This window comes from Peromyscus californicus, unplaced genomic scaffold (assembly GCF_007827085.1).
Source record: "Peromyscus californicus insignis strain IS unplaced genomic scaffold, ASM782708v3 Scaffold_10__1_contigs__length_136768540, whole genome shotgun sequence".
In the NCBI taxonomy this organism is placed as follows: Eukaryota; Metazoa; Chordata; class Mammalia; order Rodentia; family Cricetidae; genus Peromyscus; species Peromyscus californicus.
This window is the reverse complement of record NW_026294391.1, coordinates 24,954,496-24,971,160: the sequence shown is the minus strand read 5'-3', so window position 1 is coordinate 24,971,160 and position 16,665 is coordinate 24,954,496. Positions and strand designations below refer to the sequence as shown.

The 16,665-nt window shown below is 37.0% G+C and overlaps 1 protein-coding gene across 4 annotated transcripts in view; it reads right to left on the bottom strand.

Moving 5' to 3' along the window:
- The window catches only part of Glra2 (glycine receptor alpha 2), a 198,792-nt gene that overhangs the window by 107,678 nt on the left and 74,449 nt on the right, over window positions 1–16,665 (bottom strand). For all 4 annotated transcript variants that reach the window (XM_052716353.1, XM_052716177.1, XM_052716439.1 and 1 more), the window contains 3 exons: window positions 15,989–16,071; window positions 13,132–13,269; window positions 11,114–11,328 (listed from right to left, as the gene is read on the bottom strand). In XM_052716353.1, the coding sequence (XP_052572313.1) occupies window positions 11,114–11,328; window positions 13,132–13,269; window positions 15,989–16,071 (436 nt within the window). The remainder of the gene's footprint in view (window positions 1–11,113; window positions 11,329–13,131; window positions 13,270–15,988; window positions 16,072–16,665) is intronic.

Here is a 16,665-nt window from a genome sequence, read left to right as displayed (position 1 = left end):
AAAATTATACTACAGTTTATTTACTTAAAATTACATATAAGTCTATGTGTCTCTATATAAACATATAGATTAAATGAAGTTATATTACTTGGGATGACAATGCTCCCCCAAACAGCCATAGTCTAGTTAACAAAAACCCAATACCAGGCATGAGAAATCCCTATTCAAGTTGTTTATCAGAGAAATCCAATGGACTCTCAAAACAATATAGATTATTACTATTACTCTTGGTTGTCTCCCAGAGACACAATGCACTTCAGACACAAGACCTAGAGGTCACAAGATGTTATTTGAATGTATCCTCTCTGAGGACTAGATTTCATAGTACCAGAAGGTGTTTTGCAAGTTTCAAGCTAGAGAAGCAACTTCAAAAGAAGTGCAAATGGTAATAAATTTACCCAAAGTGTTAAATATCTGTGTCTACTGGGTAAATTCCAATTAAGATTGCCTTGTCCCAGTGTGAATGGCCATGACCAAGAAAACATAAAAGAAAAAATGTTGGATAGGATATTTATGGAAAAGGAATTCTCATGTATTGTTAGTGGGAATATAAATTTTCCTAGACACTATGAAACAGTATAATTATGACTTGAGCAGTATAGATTAATTTTTCTGCCTCAAAATGCTTAAGAGCTCAGAGTCACATAATGATATCCTTTCATTCTTGGTAATTTTAATATTAGTTATGAGAGATTCATTCTTGTTATTTGTGAGTGCATTTCATCCCATCTTGCATTTCATTGTATGAATAGACCACAGTCTGTTTAACCAATTTTTTTTTGTTAATGATTTACCAGTATCCTTTCAACATTTTTGTTACCACTAAATGATAGATAGTATCTTATACCTGGTTGGGGGTAACAGAATCACACATGATGTGAATTGATGAAAATGCTGGTTTAGAGGGCTTGAAGTGGAGGAAATAAGTAGCAACAGGGCTTAGTTAGGAACTATGCTGAGGATGAATATGATTGTAAACAAGTAAGAAATGTAATGGAAATCTCATGTACCTTGTAAAGTATTCTTAATATGAAAAAGAAATGGCAACCTAGTTAACATTGTCTCTTCATCGAATTATTAATAAACATGTCAGCTGCATACAATGTACAATGAATATAATGAGCACAGCCCAAAGGTTTATGGACATTGGAACCTAGCAAAGAACTTATTTTGCAGCCAAGAACTTTCATTCATAGGTAACACGGTGTGCACACTGGGATTGAACTGAAAATTCTAGGTCTTCCTATTTTTTACAGTATTTAGTACTGACAAGTAGTTTCAATCTTGGTTTTTCAAGCTTGGCGGTGGTAGTGCATGCCTTTAATCTTAGCAATTGGGAGGCAGAGGCAGGCGGATCTCTGTGAGTTTGAGACCAGCCTGAGCTACAGAATGAGTTTCAGGAAAGGTGAAAAGCTACACAGAGAAACTCTGTCTCAAACAACAACAACAACAAAATCTTGGTTTTTCACTTGCTAGAAACATGACCATGGCACGATGCTTACTTTCTTTATGTTTTTGGTATTTTTACCTATAGATTGGAGTTGTGTATGTATCTATACAGAGAGAGAGAGAGAGAGAGAGAGAGAGAGAGAGAGAGAGAGAGAGAGAGAGAGAGAGAGAGAGAAGGAGAGAGAGAGGAGAGGAGAGGAGAGAGAGAGACAGAGAGACAGAGAGACAGAGAACTACTAATAATTTTTACAATAAACTTTGGCAAACAGGGAGCTAACTATCCAGGATTTGAGTTCCTTTGAAAGAGTGTGCATCTGTACCTTTTGGAGCACAGCTACTGCAGAAAGTCCAGATAAGGAGGCTCCTGGACACCTTAGCAGAAGGTAAAATATAAGCTTGTATCCAAACAAACTGGGCAAGTGAGAAACAATAATGGGTGCTTGAGTCAGCACACCAAGAAACCTCCAAATTGTTTGTGACAGTGCTGAGGAAGCAAAGCTGAGGTAAAAATAGTCTGTCTGGATGCTCTCTTACCTACACCATTATTTAATTATTTTCTTGGTTAGAAAACTGTGTAAGGACTATCTACCAAAGAAAACTGGATATAAAACTACTTCTCACTATCATAAAAGTAAAACCTTATAAAAGTATTATTATACGAGAATAATCTACACAGGCATGATTGTCTGTGATAAAGAACAGCCAGTTAAATAAAGATGATGTCCTGGTCATGTGGGTTCTCTTTGATTTGTTCTGTGTCCGGGAAAAGCTTAACTGGATGGTGCTCAATGACTAAACCGTAAAGAAGTGTATGCCTGCTTGTGTGTTTAACCATCACTTCCTGAACATATACTATGAGCTAAGTTCTGCTATAGGGAGTGAGCCAGATAAAATCCTTTTCACAGAGTTTATAGTCATATCGAGGGAACTAGAATGTGTAGAATAAATATAATCCAAGATACTGTTTGATATGAATTCCATTATTTCTATCAGGAGATCTGTGTGGTGGAGAAACAAATGTACCCTGTGAAGTTGAGCTATATCATGGTGGTGATGAAGACCTGCAAAGTGAGGGTAATAGACAGAAGAGTCTTCACTGAAGAGGAAGGTTTGAATGAAGGTTTGGAAAAGGCAGAAAAAGGGTAGTGATGTGAAGGCCTGGGGGTACATTCTTAAAGAAACACATGGTTATTGTAACGTCTTGAAGATGGCAAAAAGTACCATTGCCAAGAAACAGCAAGGAGGCTAGTGTGGCTCAAGCAATGAACAAGGGTATAGGTTAATATGAGGTCAGATCAAGAGACAATAAATGAAACAGTACAGGTGCCCTTGATCACCATCACAAGGTTTTTCTCGGAGTGAGCTGGGAATCTACAGAAGTACATTCAACAAAGAAATGTTAATTGCAATTTTTCTGGTTTGAGTTTTAGCCTTGTAAAAACATGAGCAGACAGCCCAGCCATGCAATGCCAAACATCCAACCTACAGAACTATGAACTTCTGAATTTTGTTACACAGGAATAGAAAATTAATGTGTCAGTTGATGGCTTGCTAATATTTTCTACTATTTTGTATATTGCTGAGATTTCTTTTAGTTTATAATTATAATTGACCTTTAGACAAATGAATACACCACACTGCTTGTATATGGGCACATGATTCTCTCTAAGAAAGATGTATACTTATTACAAAGAGATGTACTCAAAAGGAAAGCCTACCCAGTTGCTAGTGAGGGCTCAAATAGCTATGCTTATTAGTAACATCCTGCTGCTTTTTGGTTAGTGACAGACATTTCATAAGTAGAGGTAGGCCCTCAAGAATTGCCTAATTGGATCTTCTTTTGGAAAACTATGAAGAAATTTTTCCAAAGTTCTTTACTGAGTTATCAGAAAGAGGCAGAAATTTAAGAGTGGCTTGAAAATTAGAAAGAAAGACTATGTGTAAAGTATTTCAAACTTGCTCTATAAACACTGAACCAAGTATTGGTTATTTCCTCGAAAAGAGAACGGTGGTAGGGAATGTGTTTACAAAGAAAAATCTTCATTGGTGTTCAAGGAAAATTTAGTTCAAGTGTTTTTTTTTTCATGCCCCTTCTTTTAAGAAGTCACAAACTAGGTAAAGGATCCTTCTTTAGGAAGCTATAGCCCTCTGTATTCAACTTCATCAATGGCTGTAAGAGTTAACTTTGTCTCTGCAACAAGCTCCGCAAAGATTTAGTGGCTTTAGACAACAGTTATCTGTCTATTTGCATATATGGATGAATTATTTGGTCCAGAGTCATCTAGGCTGGATGAATTCTATTTCACAGAGTTGTAGGTTGATGCATTTATTTATCTGCAGTCTATTGACAAGTAATAGTATCAGCTCTCTGGGGAGTATTTCATCTTTCAAGTGGATAGCCTGGATTTCTTCATCAAGTAAAGGCCACAAGAACCCTAAAATGACCAGGAGATAGCCAGCCCCAATGTGTAACCCTATTTCAAGTCTTCACTGAGCACTGTCCTTTTTCCAAGACAAGTCATATGACCAAGGCTCCAATCAAATAAGAGGAGGCTATCATCCAAGGATTTCTATATAAGATGGAAATTATTACAACCAATGGTTTTGTTTTGTTTTATTTTGAGAAAGTGTCTCTATATGTACCCCTGAATGTTCTGGAATGCACTATTTGGCCAGTCTAGCCTCACACTCACAAAAATCCAGCTGCCTTCACTTCCCAAGTGCTGAGATTAAAGGTGTGTGCCCCAATGCCATTTTTGTAAAATGTCTGCCTCATTGTCTTTCATACCATTGTTAAAGACAGAATCCTCGTTCCTCCTTTTCTATACCTTGAACATTCAAGAGAGGGCCTCACATTATCTTGTATACACCACAATAGTTCATTATTCTATGTGCTCTAAAGAAGAACCAAAGACATTTGTAGTTTCTGAACCAGAGTTACTCATTTTAGCAAAATATAATGAGAAAGATTTCAAAAGAATCTCGAGCCTCAGTATATCCCTCCCCCGAAAGAAAACAAATCATAGAGTCTTAGCAGAAGTTGATAAGAAGCACCGCCTGGGTAACTGCACCCACTGACAGATTCCCTGCAAAGACTGTCAGCAACATTCTTACTAAAGTGCCAATGGCACTCCAGCTCTGTCCCCAGAGAATTCACACACGTCATCTCCTTGAATATTTTTATCACAGATTCCCTACATCAATGATTCTTCAGTTTGCTGTGGCTTGGGAAATGGCAGAATGGAAAGTTTATGAACTCTCCCATACATGCAGACATCTGGCTAAATCAGGCAAGGCCCACAGAACACTTTGTCAAAGCTTAGCTTTCTCCCTGTTTACTATTTTAACCAAGAACGTCAAAAGTACTGATTACTTACGAAACAAACTGATTCTAATCCCTCTTTAATATACTAGTATGACCTAACACTGATTATTCCAAATAGCTTAGGGTATTCCTTACTCTAATACATGTATGCAGCCAAATCTTATTTAAAATTGTAGTATCTCTCTTCCTGCCTTCAGTTGTTCTAACTGCAGTCTCTAGTTCGAAGCATTATGATAGGAAGTAAAGCAAAATCAAGCATGGCAAGACTATGGTCTCTTTTGTTTTAAATTCTAAACTTGTCCTGAGTTTGGCAGCTGCTCGAAATGGTCCATCTGGCCTTAGTTGGCCCAGATGGCTGAAAACTAAGGGAGAAATGTATTTGGGCAGAAAATGGAGCACCCTAGTTAATAAAGGCTAAAAACAATGCCTTTGCATCCTTTCTCCAAAGAGATAGTTATGGACCTGTCAGAGGCACCTGGACACCTGGGTCAACACACCTGTTCCCTGCTGATGCGTGCTTTAATCTCTGTAGTCTCTGGACTACAGCCACGAATGACAATTCAAGAATCTGTTGGTCATAGCTTCAAATTGTCCCACTATAATCACAAACACACAAAAAAGGAAAATAATGATTTAAACCTGAACTTGATATCAAGTCTTCCTGATATCTCACAGACTTCCATTCAATTCACCCTGCTATTTTCTTGTGGGTTGGAAAGGAAATAATCCACCCAGCCTGCAGGGCTTTCATGCTTGAAATGGCTAGAGCATTGTCAGTGGAACTCTTTCTTAGATGTTGGCAGAGTTGTATATTTCAAAACCAGCTGGATAACTTCAAATGAGAAGGTACCTATGTTATTTGATTTTTCTTGTATTTAGGGGAGGGACTGAACTTACTGGAAAACTAAAACAAACAAACAAACAAACTAAACTAAAATAACCTTTCTGTTGACAAGAAGGCAGGAAACTAACTTGAAATCAATAAACACAAGTTTCTTAATCGAAACAAGTTTGAAGTTTATGAAGCATGCTGGAAACTTGCCCAGACTGTCTCTCTTACCCCCTCAAAACACCCTATCTTATGTGTTGCTCGAATATTATGAGTAAAAGGTCCTCATTGCCTGGAATGACATTTACCTCCTCCTCCCTTACCTACTTAATGTGCTTTGTAGACTCAGCTCAGGCTCCTCCTCTGCCTTTAGGCCATTTGCCCAATACTGGCTTTACTCCCTTTCTCTGCCCTCCTTTTCTTCTCTGTCCATCACTGCCAGTTACTAGCTTAGATGTCCTCTTTGATATGTTATTGTATTCCACACTGTTTAATCACCAGCATTCTGAATGACTATTTCTGCCCTACCAGATTATAAGCCTCTGAAGTTCAGACTGTGTTTTGCTTCCTTTGATACCTAGCACAATGCATGGCCAAAAGAAAATACTCAATAAGCATTAATCAAGTAAGAGAACTGATAAATGAATCACCATTTAAATGATGCCAAGAATACAACTTGGCTATTTTTAATACTGTTCATTAATTTACTAACTGATTCTTTACTAATTGCCTACTACAAATCAAACGTGCTGCCAAGTCGTAGATACATGACCATGGGTGGAATCAATGAAGTTCCTGCCCTCATAGAGACAAAATCTAAAATTAAGAATGCTTACTTCTAGATATGATTGCATAGCAACAGAAACTTCTGTTGCCTCAGAATTTCTAAGGTGTTATATTACAGGATCACTGTTCCTATCTGGGAAGGGGCAGGGTTTTTCTAAGAAGAGGAAACATAGATGTCTAAGGATGATTATGCCTACTACTCTATACCAAGGAAACAAGAGACATGCCAAAGTAGGTGGGGAGAAGCCAAAGAGGCCTCAACATTAAACAAAGAACTATGGAACGTTGATAGCAGGAAAAATAGTCTTCTCTAGGGAAGAATACACCAATTGGTTATCTAATACCAAATGGTCAGCCCTGAAAACATACATACAAGCAACATCATATAGACTGAGCAGGTTATATTTAGGAATATATATGTACAATTCATGAAAAAAAGAGGCTGTGGATTTGAAAGAGAGGAAGGAAGACCATATAGGAAGGTTTAGAGGGAGGGAAGGTAAGGGAGAAATGACGTAATTATACTATAATCTCAAAAAGAAAAGAAAAGTATTTAAGAAAGTAGAAAAGAATTAATTGAAGTAATGAAATTTGAGGGTGATGCCAGTGCTGTGGTGTTCTTCATAATCTAAAGATGGGAGAAGGTCTTTCACCTTGGCTCTTGTGATAGAAGACACTGATACCTTTTCTAAATGCCATGTATTTATTTACTGAGCTGCTGAAATTACAATAAGTTTGCAAGGTTCAAAAGGAAGAAATCTTCTGAGGATCTCTCATGTGTCCTCAGTAGTTTGGGATTTATATGAAGACAGTAGGATAGCTAGAATAGGTGAAAGCAAAGACATTAATAGTTTGTTAACTTGTGTTTATCAAGGCAAGAATAACTTTAGTTCTTAATGGGCCAAGTAAATGGTGGAGAAGATAGCCAAATATGAGTCAACTTGGCAGTATATCAGATGGTAAGGATGTCTTCTTAAATATGAGAATCCCAGGAATAAGACACTGCATGGGATATATTGCTGGAGGTGTTGACAAAGAGAAGATGGGAAGACACTTCAGAAGAGTTCATTATTCACCTGGAATGATGTGGAATGTTGCACTACTTAGAATCTTTGAGGAACTGGAGTTCAAGTCAAGCATACCAGTGCTTGCGAATTAGCTCTTAAAAGCACCTGTAGCTAAAATACACCATTCAGTCATATGAAACCCTCCACCCTCCCCTAGACCTCCAGCCTTCACTAATGGTCAAATCAGTCACAGGAGTTGGGGAATTCAAAACACAACTTGATGAACTGAGAAAAAAACCAAGGTGCTCTCTATTGCTGTACACATTTAAGATAAAGATGAGAACTGTGCTAGAAGGAAGGAAACGAAAAGAGTGTTGAACTGGCTGTGAGACAGCTTTTGGTACAGAGTGGTCATTTTTTTAAAGTTTTATAATGTAATATTTCAATGTCTATGTCACCTCTGCTTTAGCTGTCTGTTCAATTATGAAGTGTGAGTGTTTGTGTGTGTGCTTTTTTGGGTCACATGGCATGACATGTTATTACAATCTATGGAATCCTCAGGTGTCCTCCAAGGGCAGGGAACACAGAGCTAACTGAGTATGTTCAATGGCAGTGATTGCATAACAACTAGGTCATTGTTTATTCAGATTCTGTGGATGTTAAATCATTCATAAGATCACTGAAAACATGGGCACGTGCTTTCTACATAATACATATGATAAACCTTGGTTTGTCTTGTTGGCAACATGACTGGATCTAATTAATGGGTCATCTAAAACTATGATACGTTCTGATTATAAGACTCTTTGTGAATCTTCTAATATAATTTTCCATCTCAGTGAGCAATCATTTCTACTACAGTATGAACAGGGGGAAAAAGCAACAACAATAACTAGAGAGAGTTCTGTGCCTACCATGTATAAACTGGGATAAACAATTTATACAGGTAGTGCTTCATCTTGTCCTCATTTAATATTTGAAAAGGGTAACTAAAGATGTTCTTATTTTAGAAATAAGTAAACAGGCTTAGAGAGGTGGGGAGGAAGGAAAGCCCAAGACAGAAATCCAGGCCTACATTTCACTGTATATCATTATACATATGTTCTAAACTTTCTAGAGTCTGTTGGAAAATTTTGGAAACAGGAAATCTATGATATTAGACAAATTACATTTCTTTATGGTACATGCCATATTATTACAACATTTCCCTTATATTAAAGCTCTAGTCATTCCATGAATGAACTCACTGCTGCTCATGTTCCATGAAATCCTCCCCAGCCCATGCTCATGCAAGTAACCCTAATTAAACTCAGTGGGTCACACACAAATAAAGACATCAAGTAGGAGTCAGGCTTGTTGGGAAAAAAACCCCACTAGTATCAGGAGAAGAGGGGGATGCTGAAAGAGGATACCTGGAAGGTGACAATGACCAAACTTTATTATGTGGATGCATGAAATTGTCAATAAATAAGTAAATAAATAAAGCAAAAAAGTCCTCTAATATTTTCTGTAAAATTCAATGCTTGGATTCCACTCCAGATCTGCTTTATGTTATACATGCTCTCATGTGGCAGGGTCATGACTGTTCATTAATTTATTAATCAAGAGTGAGGACTCATTAATCATCTAATTCCAGCCCCATGTATTTTAGGTGCTGAGCTTAATACAATGAAGTTGACCAAGTGCCTGCATACATGGTATGTACATGCCGTTGGTTACCTTCTCATACATCTTCTCCCATTCACTCTACTCAAAACCTCCAACATTGTCACTTGAAAATGTATTTATAATGTCATATTTATAAAAGAAGAAGTCCTTAAATAGATAAGATGGTAAAATAAATGATTGAAGCAATCAGGTTGACTATTACTAAATTATTAGAGATTGCTCATGGAATGAGGATCTGAATCAGTGTTTGAGTGCCGGCCTAATGTGTGTGTAAGACTAGATTCAGTCTGCACCACTGCAAAGAAGCATAGAACAACATAGCATAGAACTACATAAAACTTGGATCTCAATTCTCCATGCATAATAATAAAGGGGTTTGTCCATAGATGTAAACAGAAATGAAAGTGAAAAGCATACATTAATTTCTTAACAACAGTTATGTAATGGACAGTGAGCATAAATGATGTTTCTTTCTTTCCATAAACATGTAAAATGTCCATGTGTATTCTGTACAGGGTGTCACAGTAGACTCTGGGGCAGCTGGACTGGTAACACAATGGACCATCTGTTCAGGAACTGTGGTGTTTATAAATTAATGAATATTTATGCATATGTATATATATATATATAAGTAAGTATATGGTCAGGCTTTTTCATTTTCCATGACTCGTGTGTTAATCCCACTTTCTCTCCATCATACATATGAGTCATATCTCTTCATGGTCAGCTGAGAGTTGAGTATGTTTAATAATAGCCTAAAAACACATGTAGGAAGAGAAATCTGTTGGTGGCAGAAGGTTAACCACTATGTGTTCAAAGCCAAGTATAAAATTATTTTAAATTACACCCTCTTCGTTTATCTATCTGAGTTCCTGAATGTCTCCACAGAAAAAAAAACATCACTGATCAGTGACAATTTTCTTAGCAATAGTTTTGCCTGTTGATGCAGAATCATAATAGCTCCATAGAATGAATAACACATTTACAAAACTGAAAATCTCATTTTGCAAATAAGTGATGACTCTTTTCATTGCAATGGGCAGTTGGAAGTTAAATGTCTTCTGTTTTGACATTATCTGCTCACAATTTGTCACCAATACTTTAGCTGTCTATTAAATTGTAAAATATGTGTTTGGGCATCCTGCAGTTTAATGGCATGCAGTGATGATGGTAGGTAATAGCTAGAGAGAAATAAGCAAATGAACCTCTTTGGCATGAGGGTATTCATTGAGAAGATTAGAATTTCTGTTAACTAAAATGGATCAGCAATTAAGTAGTTAAAAAAAGCCATGGGTATTTCTGACATCTGTATTTCAGTAGGTATGTGACACGAGTACATTATTCTATTTGTTATTCCACAAAATGTTTTAAAATGTGTCAGAGATGGGTTACCTGCTTCCATATGAATATAGAAACCTCATATTTATCCTTTGGAAGTATGAGACTAAATTAAGTTGTAAAATTATTTCCTTGATATTTATTCCACCTTTGTCATAGCCACAAGTCTTATTTTGCAAACACCAGAAATAACACGGTACATGCTCCAACACTTTTCATCACATTAAATGTAACACAACTGAACATAAGCTCAAGCCAAAAATGATAAGGGATTACATCTCAATTCTTTTCTGAAACTGGATATTGGAGAGACCATCCAACCAGCATGAGACTGAGTAGGCTGAATACTAAATTGGACTCACACTCTCAGAAAACCAAAATCAACAGCTCAACGTACTCTTCAAAATGAGAAATGACATCTGTGTACAGTTCTAGGGAGCTGGGGAATTTTGTAAGAAGGACACTTTTCATTATTTAGCCAGTATTTGTTACAGTATAAGACCTGCCTTACATAAATATAGAAATCATTTTGAGGGTCTCCAATATTATCAGAGTCTTGATACTCTCAAACTCAGCATTTTTTCTTAATGCACTTGCCTGTCCAACAGTATAGGGGAATAGCAAAATTTGTGTCCTCACAGAATTTTCTGGTCCATAAGACTTTTGGAGAGACTCTCAGGTCACTTATTGCCAAGTGAGGGTATGTCTTACCTTTGGCAGAGATGCCCTGGAACCTGAACTCTGGGTAGTCATTGTCAGGACGGTTGTGATGCCAAGGGCAACCCTGGCAGGGGCTGCATCCATGTTTATCCAAAAGGAGACCCAGGACAAAATGACTATCAACAGGCTGGGGATGTACATCTGGATCAAATAATAGCCCATCTGGCGTTCCAGGTGAAACTTGACTTCAATGCAGGTAAACTTGCCTAGAAGCAGAAAAGGATCATTTGTAGTCTTAGTTGAACTCCTTTCCCCTATTCTACTCTCCTATTTGATTTTGAAAAATAAAGAACATTGGAAGCAGATTGGGGAAGTTTCAGATGGAAGGTTGAAGACAAATGCTCACCTTACACAATCAATTCAACTTTTCCAATTCTTCTAGTAATGGAAATAATAGTGTAAGCATATGGGAGCTAAAGAGCCTTCAGACTTAAATCATATTATCTGGATCTGTTGCAGATTCTTTTAGACAAGACTTTGACATTTGCAAGACTGACAAAAATTTTCAAAAATGTTTGTGTTATATGTAATATATAGTATATAATGTGTAGCCATTGACATACACTATATACAGTGTAATATATAACCTATATAATATGAAATAATTGAAACCAATCATGTGTGTGTGTGTGTGTGTGTGTGTGTGTGTGTGTGTGTGTGTGTGTGTGTGTGTTTGTGCTGAGGTTCACGTGTGTGTTTATGCTTGTGGAACAAGAGATCAACCTCAGGTGTCATTCTTCAGGTGCCTTTCACCTTGACTTTTGACCTAATCTTTCATTAGAACCTGGCTCTCTCAAATTAGAGTAGGCTGGCTACTTGTGTCCACCTCCCCATGATCTCAGGTTCACATGCTTGCATGGCTAGCACTTTACTGACTGAACTAAGTCCCCAGCCCCTCAACACCTCCTAAGGGGTAAGAAGAACATTCTGAGTGTTTGAATAATTGTATGTCTTTGCATTCTCAATGGTAAAACCAAAAGGTACATTTATAGAGTATGTATACACTCTGTTCATTGTGAAAGCTTTTTACTCTTTGGGGGATTGCTTGAAGACCCTTAGAGTATTCAATTCCTAGAAACTGTAGTGTTGCTTCATCTATAAAAATGAGTTCACAGGAAGGTACTATATATTTTAACATTACTATTAAGAGGTAGATGTTCTTGCCTCTTTCCACATTTTTCTCTCCTTTATTAGCTTTGAGTTAGACCTGACTTATTATTGTATTATTGTATTATTTCCCATGAAGAATAAAGATTAGGAAGAATACCTTGGAATCAGGTTTTAGCTACTTCATGAGAGGCTGCTGTTGGCTGCTCTGGGCTGTTCTACTCACAAGAGACCCAAAGCAGTTACTGATGACTACCTCTCTACCATCAGACTTAATGTTATCAACAGATTAGAGCATACGAAATAAAAGATCAGCTTTCCTGGACAGGTGTAATCTTCCAGGCAACAACAGATGCCCACTTGTTGCCACTACTTCAACCTTACCCACCACATATGTCTTTCAGTGCTAAAAATAGCTCCTCACTTTAGAGCCAGCTGAATTTTCTCCAGACCGTGCTCATCTGTACTCATAATGCTCTCCAGGATTGCAAAGAACATCTCTATTTCTGGGTTTCCACAGACCTATGTCATTATCACTTTCTTCCACTAAGGCTAGGAGTGCAAATTGACCTGAGGGTGCAATGTGAACAGTGGATGCAAGAAACAGCCAAGATTTATGTTTTCTGTCCAACTAATGAGGTCTTCTACACCTTTCCTCACACTTATTCAACAGCAAACCGTCAGTAAGAGAAGAGGAAAAGATTTCTAATTCTCTCTTCTGCGTTTGGGGGAAATGAGCTGCTGCACTCACAGGCCTACTCAACAGGATCAAGAACCCTAAATGTTGAGGATTCTCTTAACCACCCTTTGCTTCATGAATGGGCAACTATTAAGATACTAGGATAGTTGATTTGATATGCAAATTGGGGCATTTGGGGTTAGCAAGTGAAAGAAAAGCTTACCAGTGTTGTAGTGTTTTGTGCAGTAGCCAAGCTCCTTCTCTTCTTTCAAAATAAACTGGGGCAGAGTGAGTCCTTCAGCAACTTGTACGGGACCATCACTTAACCACTCAAATATCAGATCATTCATGGTGTAACCAACTGGAAGAAAGAAGTAGAAACAAACAATGTATCTTTCCTAGGAAACTGTTAATTCTATCTACAGAAGTGGACAAGCAGGGGAATCATTTCATGCGCAGTCTTAATAAGAGCTACAGCCTTCACAACAACTACATGTCATCAGACTCAGAGAAATTGAACACATCAAGGTATTTCTGATTAATTGTGTGTGTGTGTGTGTGTGTGTGTGTGTGTGTGTGTGTGTGTGTGTGTGTATAACGAGATAAAGGAATCTACAGAATCTTTTATCTCCTGCCTCTTTATTCACTAACTTTCTCTGAAGAACAAACACATAAACAAACACCAAACCCTTTGAAGATTTTTCTTCTCTTAAAAGAGCTGTGTCTGTGGCAGTTCAATAAGACAATCCAATTCATGGTGCCAGTCTTAGTATTTCAAATGAAACCATTCCTTTTGAAATGTTTAATGAGAATGAATTCATTATAGGCCTGCCTGCGAGTATTACAAGTGCACATTTGGCCCCTTCTGGAGTGTTAGCCTTACTTGTAGGAAACTTATGTTAATTACTGAGAATAAATTCTCAGTCATTTTAGCAAGTGTGAAAGGCTATATGTAAGTCATTTAAGGGGACCTTGTACACCAAGGACAGTGATACAGGAGCTACGTGTGTAGCCCTGTTGATACAGTTCTTGCCTAACATGGACAAGGTCCTAGGTTCAATTCCCAGCACCACATAAAACAGCAAGTGGTGGCATGTGCCTGTAGACCCAGAACTTGAGAGGTGAAAGCAGAAATATCAGAAGTTCAAGGTCATGCTTGACTACATAGCTAGTCCAAGGCTGCATGAGACCCTATTTCAAAACAAAAACAAATCCCACAAGAACAATTATATATGCATTGCTAAATCTCCCCACTCATTATTCTCATGAAGTAAAACAGGTTCCCTATTTTGTAAGGTCCAATTGTTATATGACTAGAATCATAGAAATAATAGAAAGTATGATAGTTAATTGGGTCATTATTTGTCAATGTGTATGCATATTTCTCCATCCTGGAAATGACAGCTAGTAATTTTTCACTCATTATTTCTTTGCTCTCCTTGTTTTTTTCCCTTGTTATTTGAACTGTGGAAAGCAGACTAGTGAGAACAAAGAATATTTGATGAAGATGAAGATGGCTAATAACTGTGCCATATTTATTTAGTTTATAAATTCTTACTCTTGCTTACTACAGGATAGTGACTTACCAACCCTACCTAGAAATCAATGGCAAATTTATTTGGTGTCTACATTCTTTTGAGCATCTTAAAGGCAAAAAATAAATTATAGAAAGCAGAAAACTAGAGTATGGATCCTGTTCAAATATCAATGGTCCAAAAAAACCAATGGCTAACCTATATCTCCCATTGCCAATCTGCATGAATATATCCTAGCTACTTCCAACAACTTCATAGGACAAAGCAAATCTACTAATCGAAGCTTTTTTAAGTCTTAGATGATCCTCATTGGAGAGATCTGGGTCCTGTTCTACAGAGAAAAATGAAATGATTGAGTCGAGGCTGGGGAGATTTAGGGTAGTAGAAGAGACACTCATTATGTATAAAACTGTTTTTCTCAACTCTCTTCTCAAGAGAAGGGACAGTGTGGAATAAATAAATACATAAAATGCATTATAAGTAAAAGTTCTCATTTTATCTCTGACAACATCTAAAAAAAGTACTTTTGTTATTTTGTTTATTTTTATAAGGAGTTTCAAGGAAATCTGTAGTGACTTTAAATCATAGAAAGAAGCCCATCACCATTTCTTTTTAAGCGATAGTCTATGTGTCTTTTTATCCTTACTATTTTTATAAAGCAAGAAGTTAAAAGTATTTCCTTTCCCCTGCCTCATTAAATCTCCTAAAATCCCTGTAAGTCAGTAGCACTTATTATGTTTTTGGACTCTGTAAACAGAGAAACTGACAAGAGCAAGCCAGAGGAAATTTCATGTATCTTAACTGAAAATCCCACTGCCTTGGAGGCATGAGCAATTTATGGCACATGTCAATGATTTCAGTGGTAGCAAAGTCAGAGCACAAAGGAGACAAAGTAAATGGTATTTCCCTATTTGCTTTCTCATGTCTTAGCATATCCATTGCTTCTCTAAGGAAGATGCCAACTCTTAGTCCATGTCAACTTACACCCTGTAACATTTTATTGATTTATTTATATTATTTTGTATTGCTAAGGATCAAACCCAGGGCCTTGAGCATTTTAGGCTAGCATATCCCTCCTGAACTTTAGTCCTCATGCCTCTCCTTTTTGAATCCTCCTATGGTTAAGGGCTTCAAAGCAAGAGTCCTTTATTTCTAGTATCCCTTTGGATACTTTGATCTATATGAGTGTAAAACCAAAAGACATATAATTTTCTAATTAGACAGTAATTCTTTATAAAAAGCAAGATAGCTAATAATCACAATTATCAAAGGAAAATTTTTCATTTCATAGAAAATATTGCTAAGTCAGACTTGGGTGAGTTTTTTCCTAGGAAGGGAAATTTATTTAGTATTTTGAACTTAAAGTTTGTCTTGCTGTACTGATAATGAGCTTCTCCTATTAAACACCCATCCTCCATTAAGACCGTGGGTGTCGGGAAATTTGTAGTGAATGAGCCTTACAAATATTTATTCCTTATTGATCCACTAAAAGAGGCACACCAGTGGTTACGACAAGCAAGCAGTGATTTAATGATGATGACTTACAACTCTCCAGCTGCATTGTACAGGTCTGAACATCCATTGGAAAGTTCTTTAGGTCCATGGGACAAGATAAAGTCAAGGTGAGCCTTAATAAAGAATAAAAGTAGAATCTACTTTAAAATCTGTGAAGTATAATCCTTGAGAGACAAAAATCCATCTATCATTAACAAAATATGATTCAAATACTGAAATCTAAGCTCACAGGGCAATACTTTGTTTTAATGAAGAATAGCTGTTGATAACTTTACAAAATATTTTAACACTTCATTATAAGACCTTACTCTACTTTTCAACCTCCAGATTCTGAGTATTCCTCACTTCCAGATTCTGATTCTCTATAACAATGATGCTCATCTCAAGATAAAATGTTGTAATATGAACAATAGGCTCTCTCCCACAATGATAAACAAAGACATAAAGTTTATTATGTTTAAGAATTGTATCCCAGATATATGTGCCATGATGTCAACAGATAAGGAAGGGTTCTCCTTCCATCATATGGGCAAATACTTGGCTTCACAAACTTTTCATTTACTAATCCACATGGATAAATTAGCAACATAATGTGGCATTCATTCTAGGATTTCCACAGGTATAGAGCAAGGAATCCTTGAGTGGGAAAAGCATACTGAAAATAGTGGTTTATACAGTCTTCATTGTCTTGCACTCAGTGGAGGTGA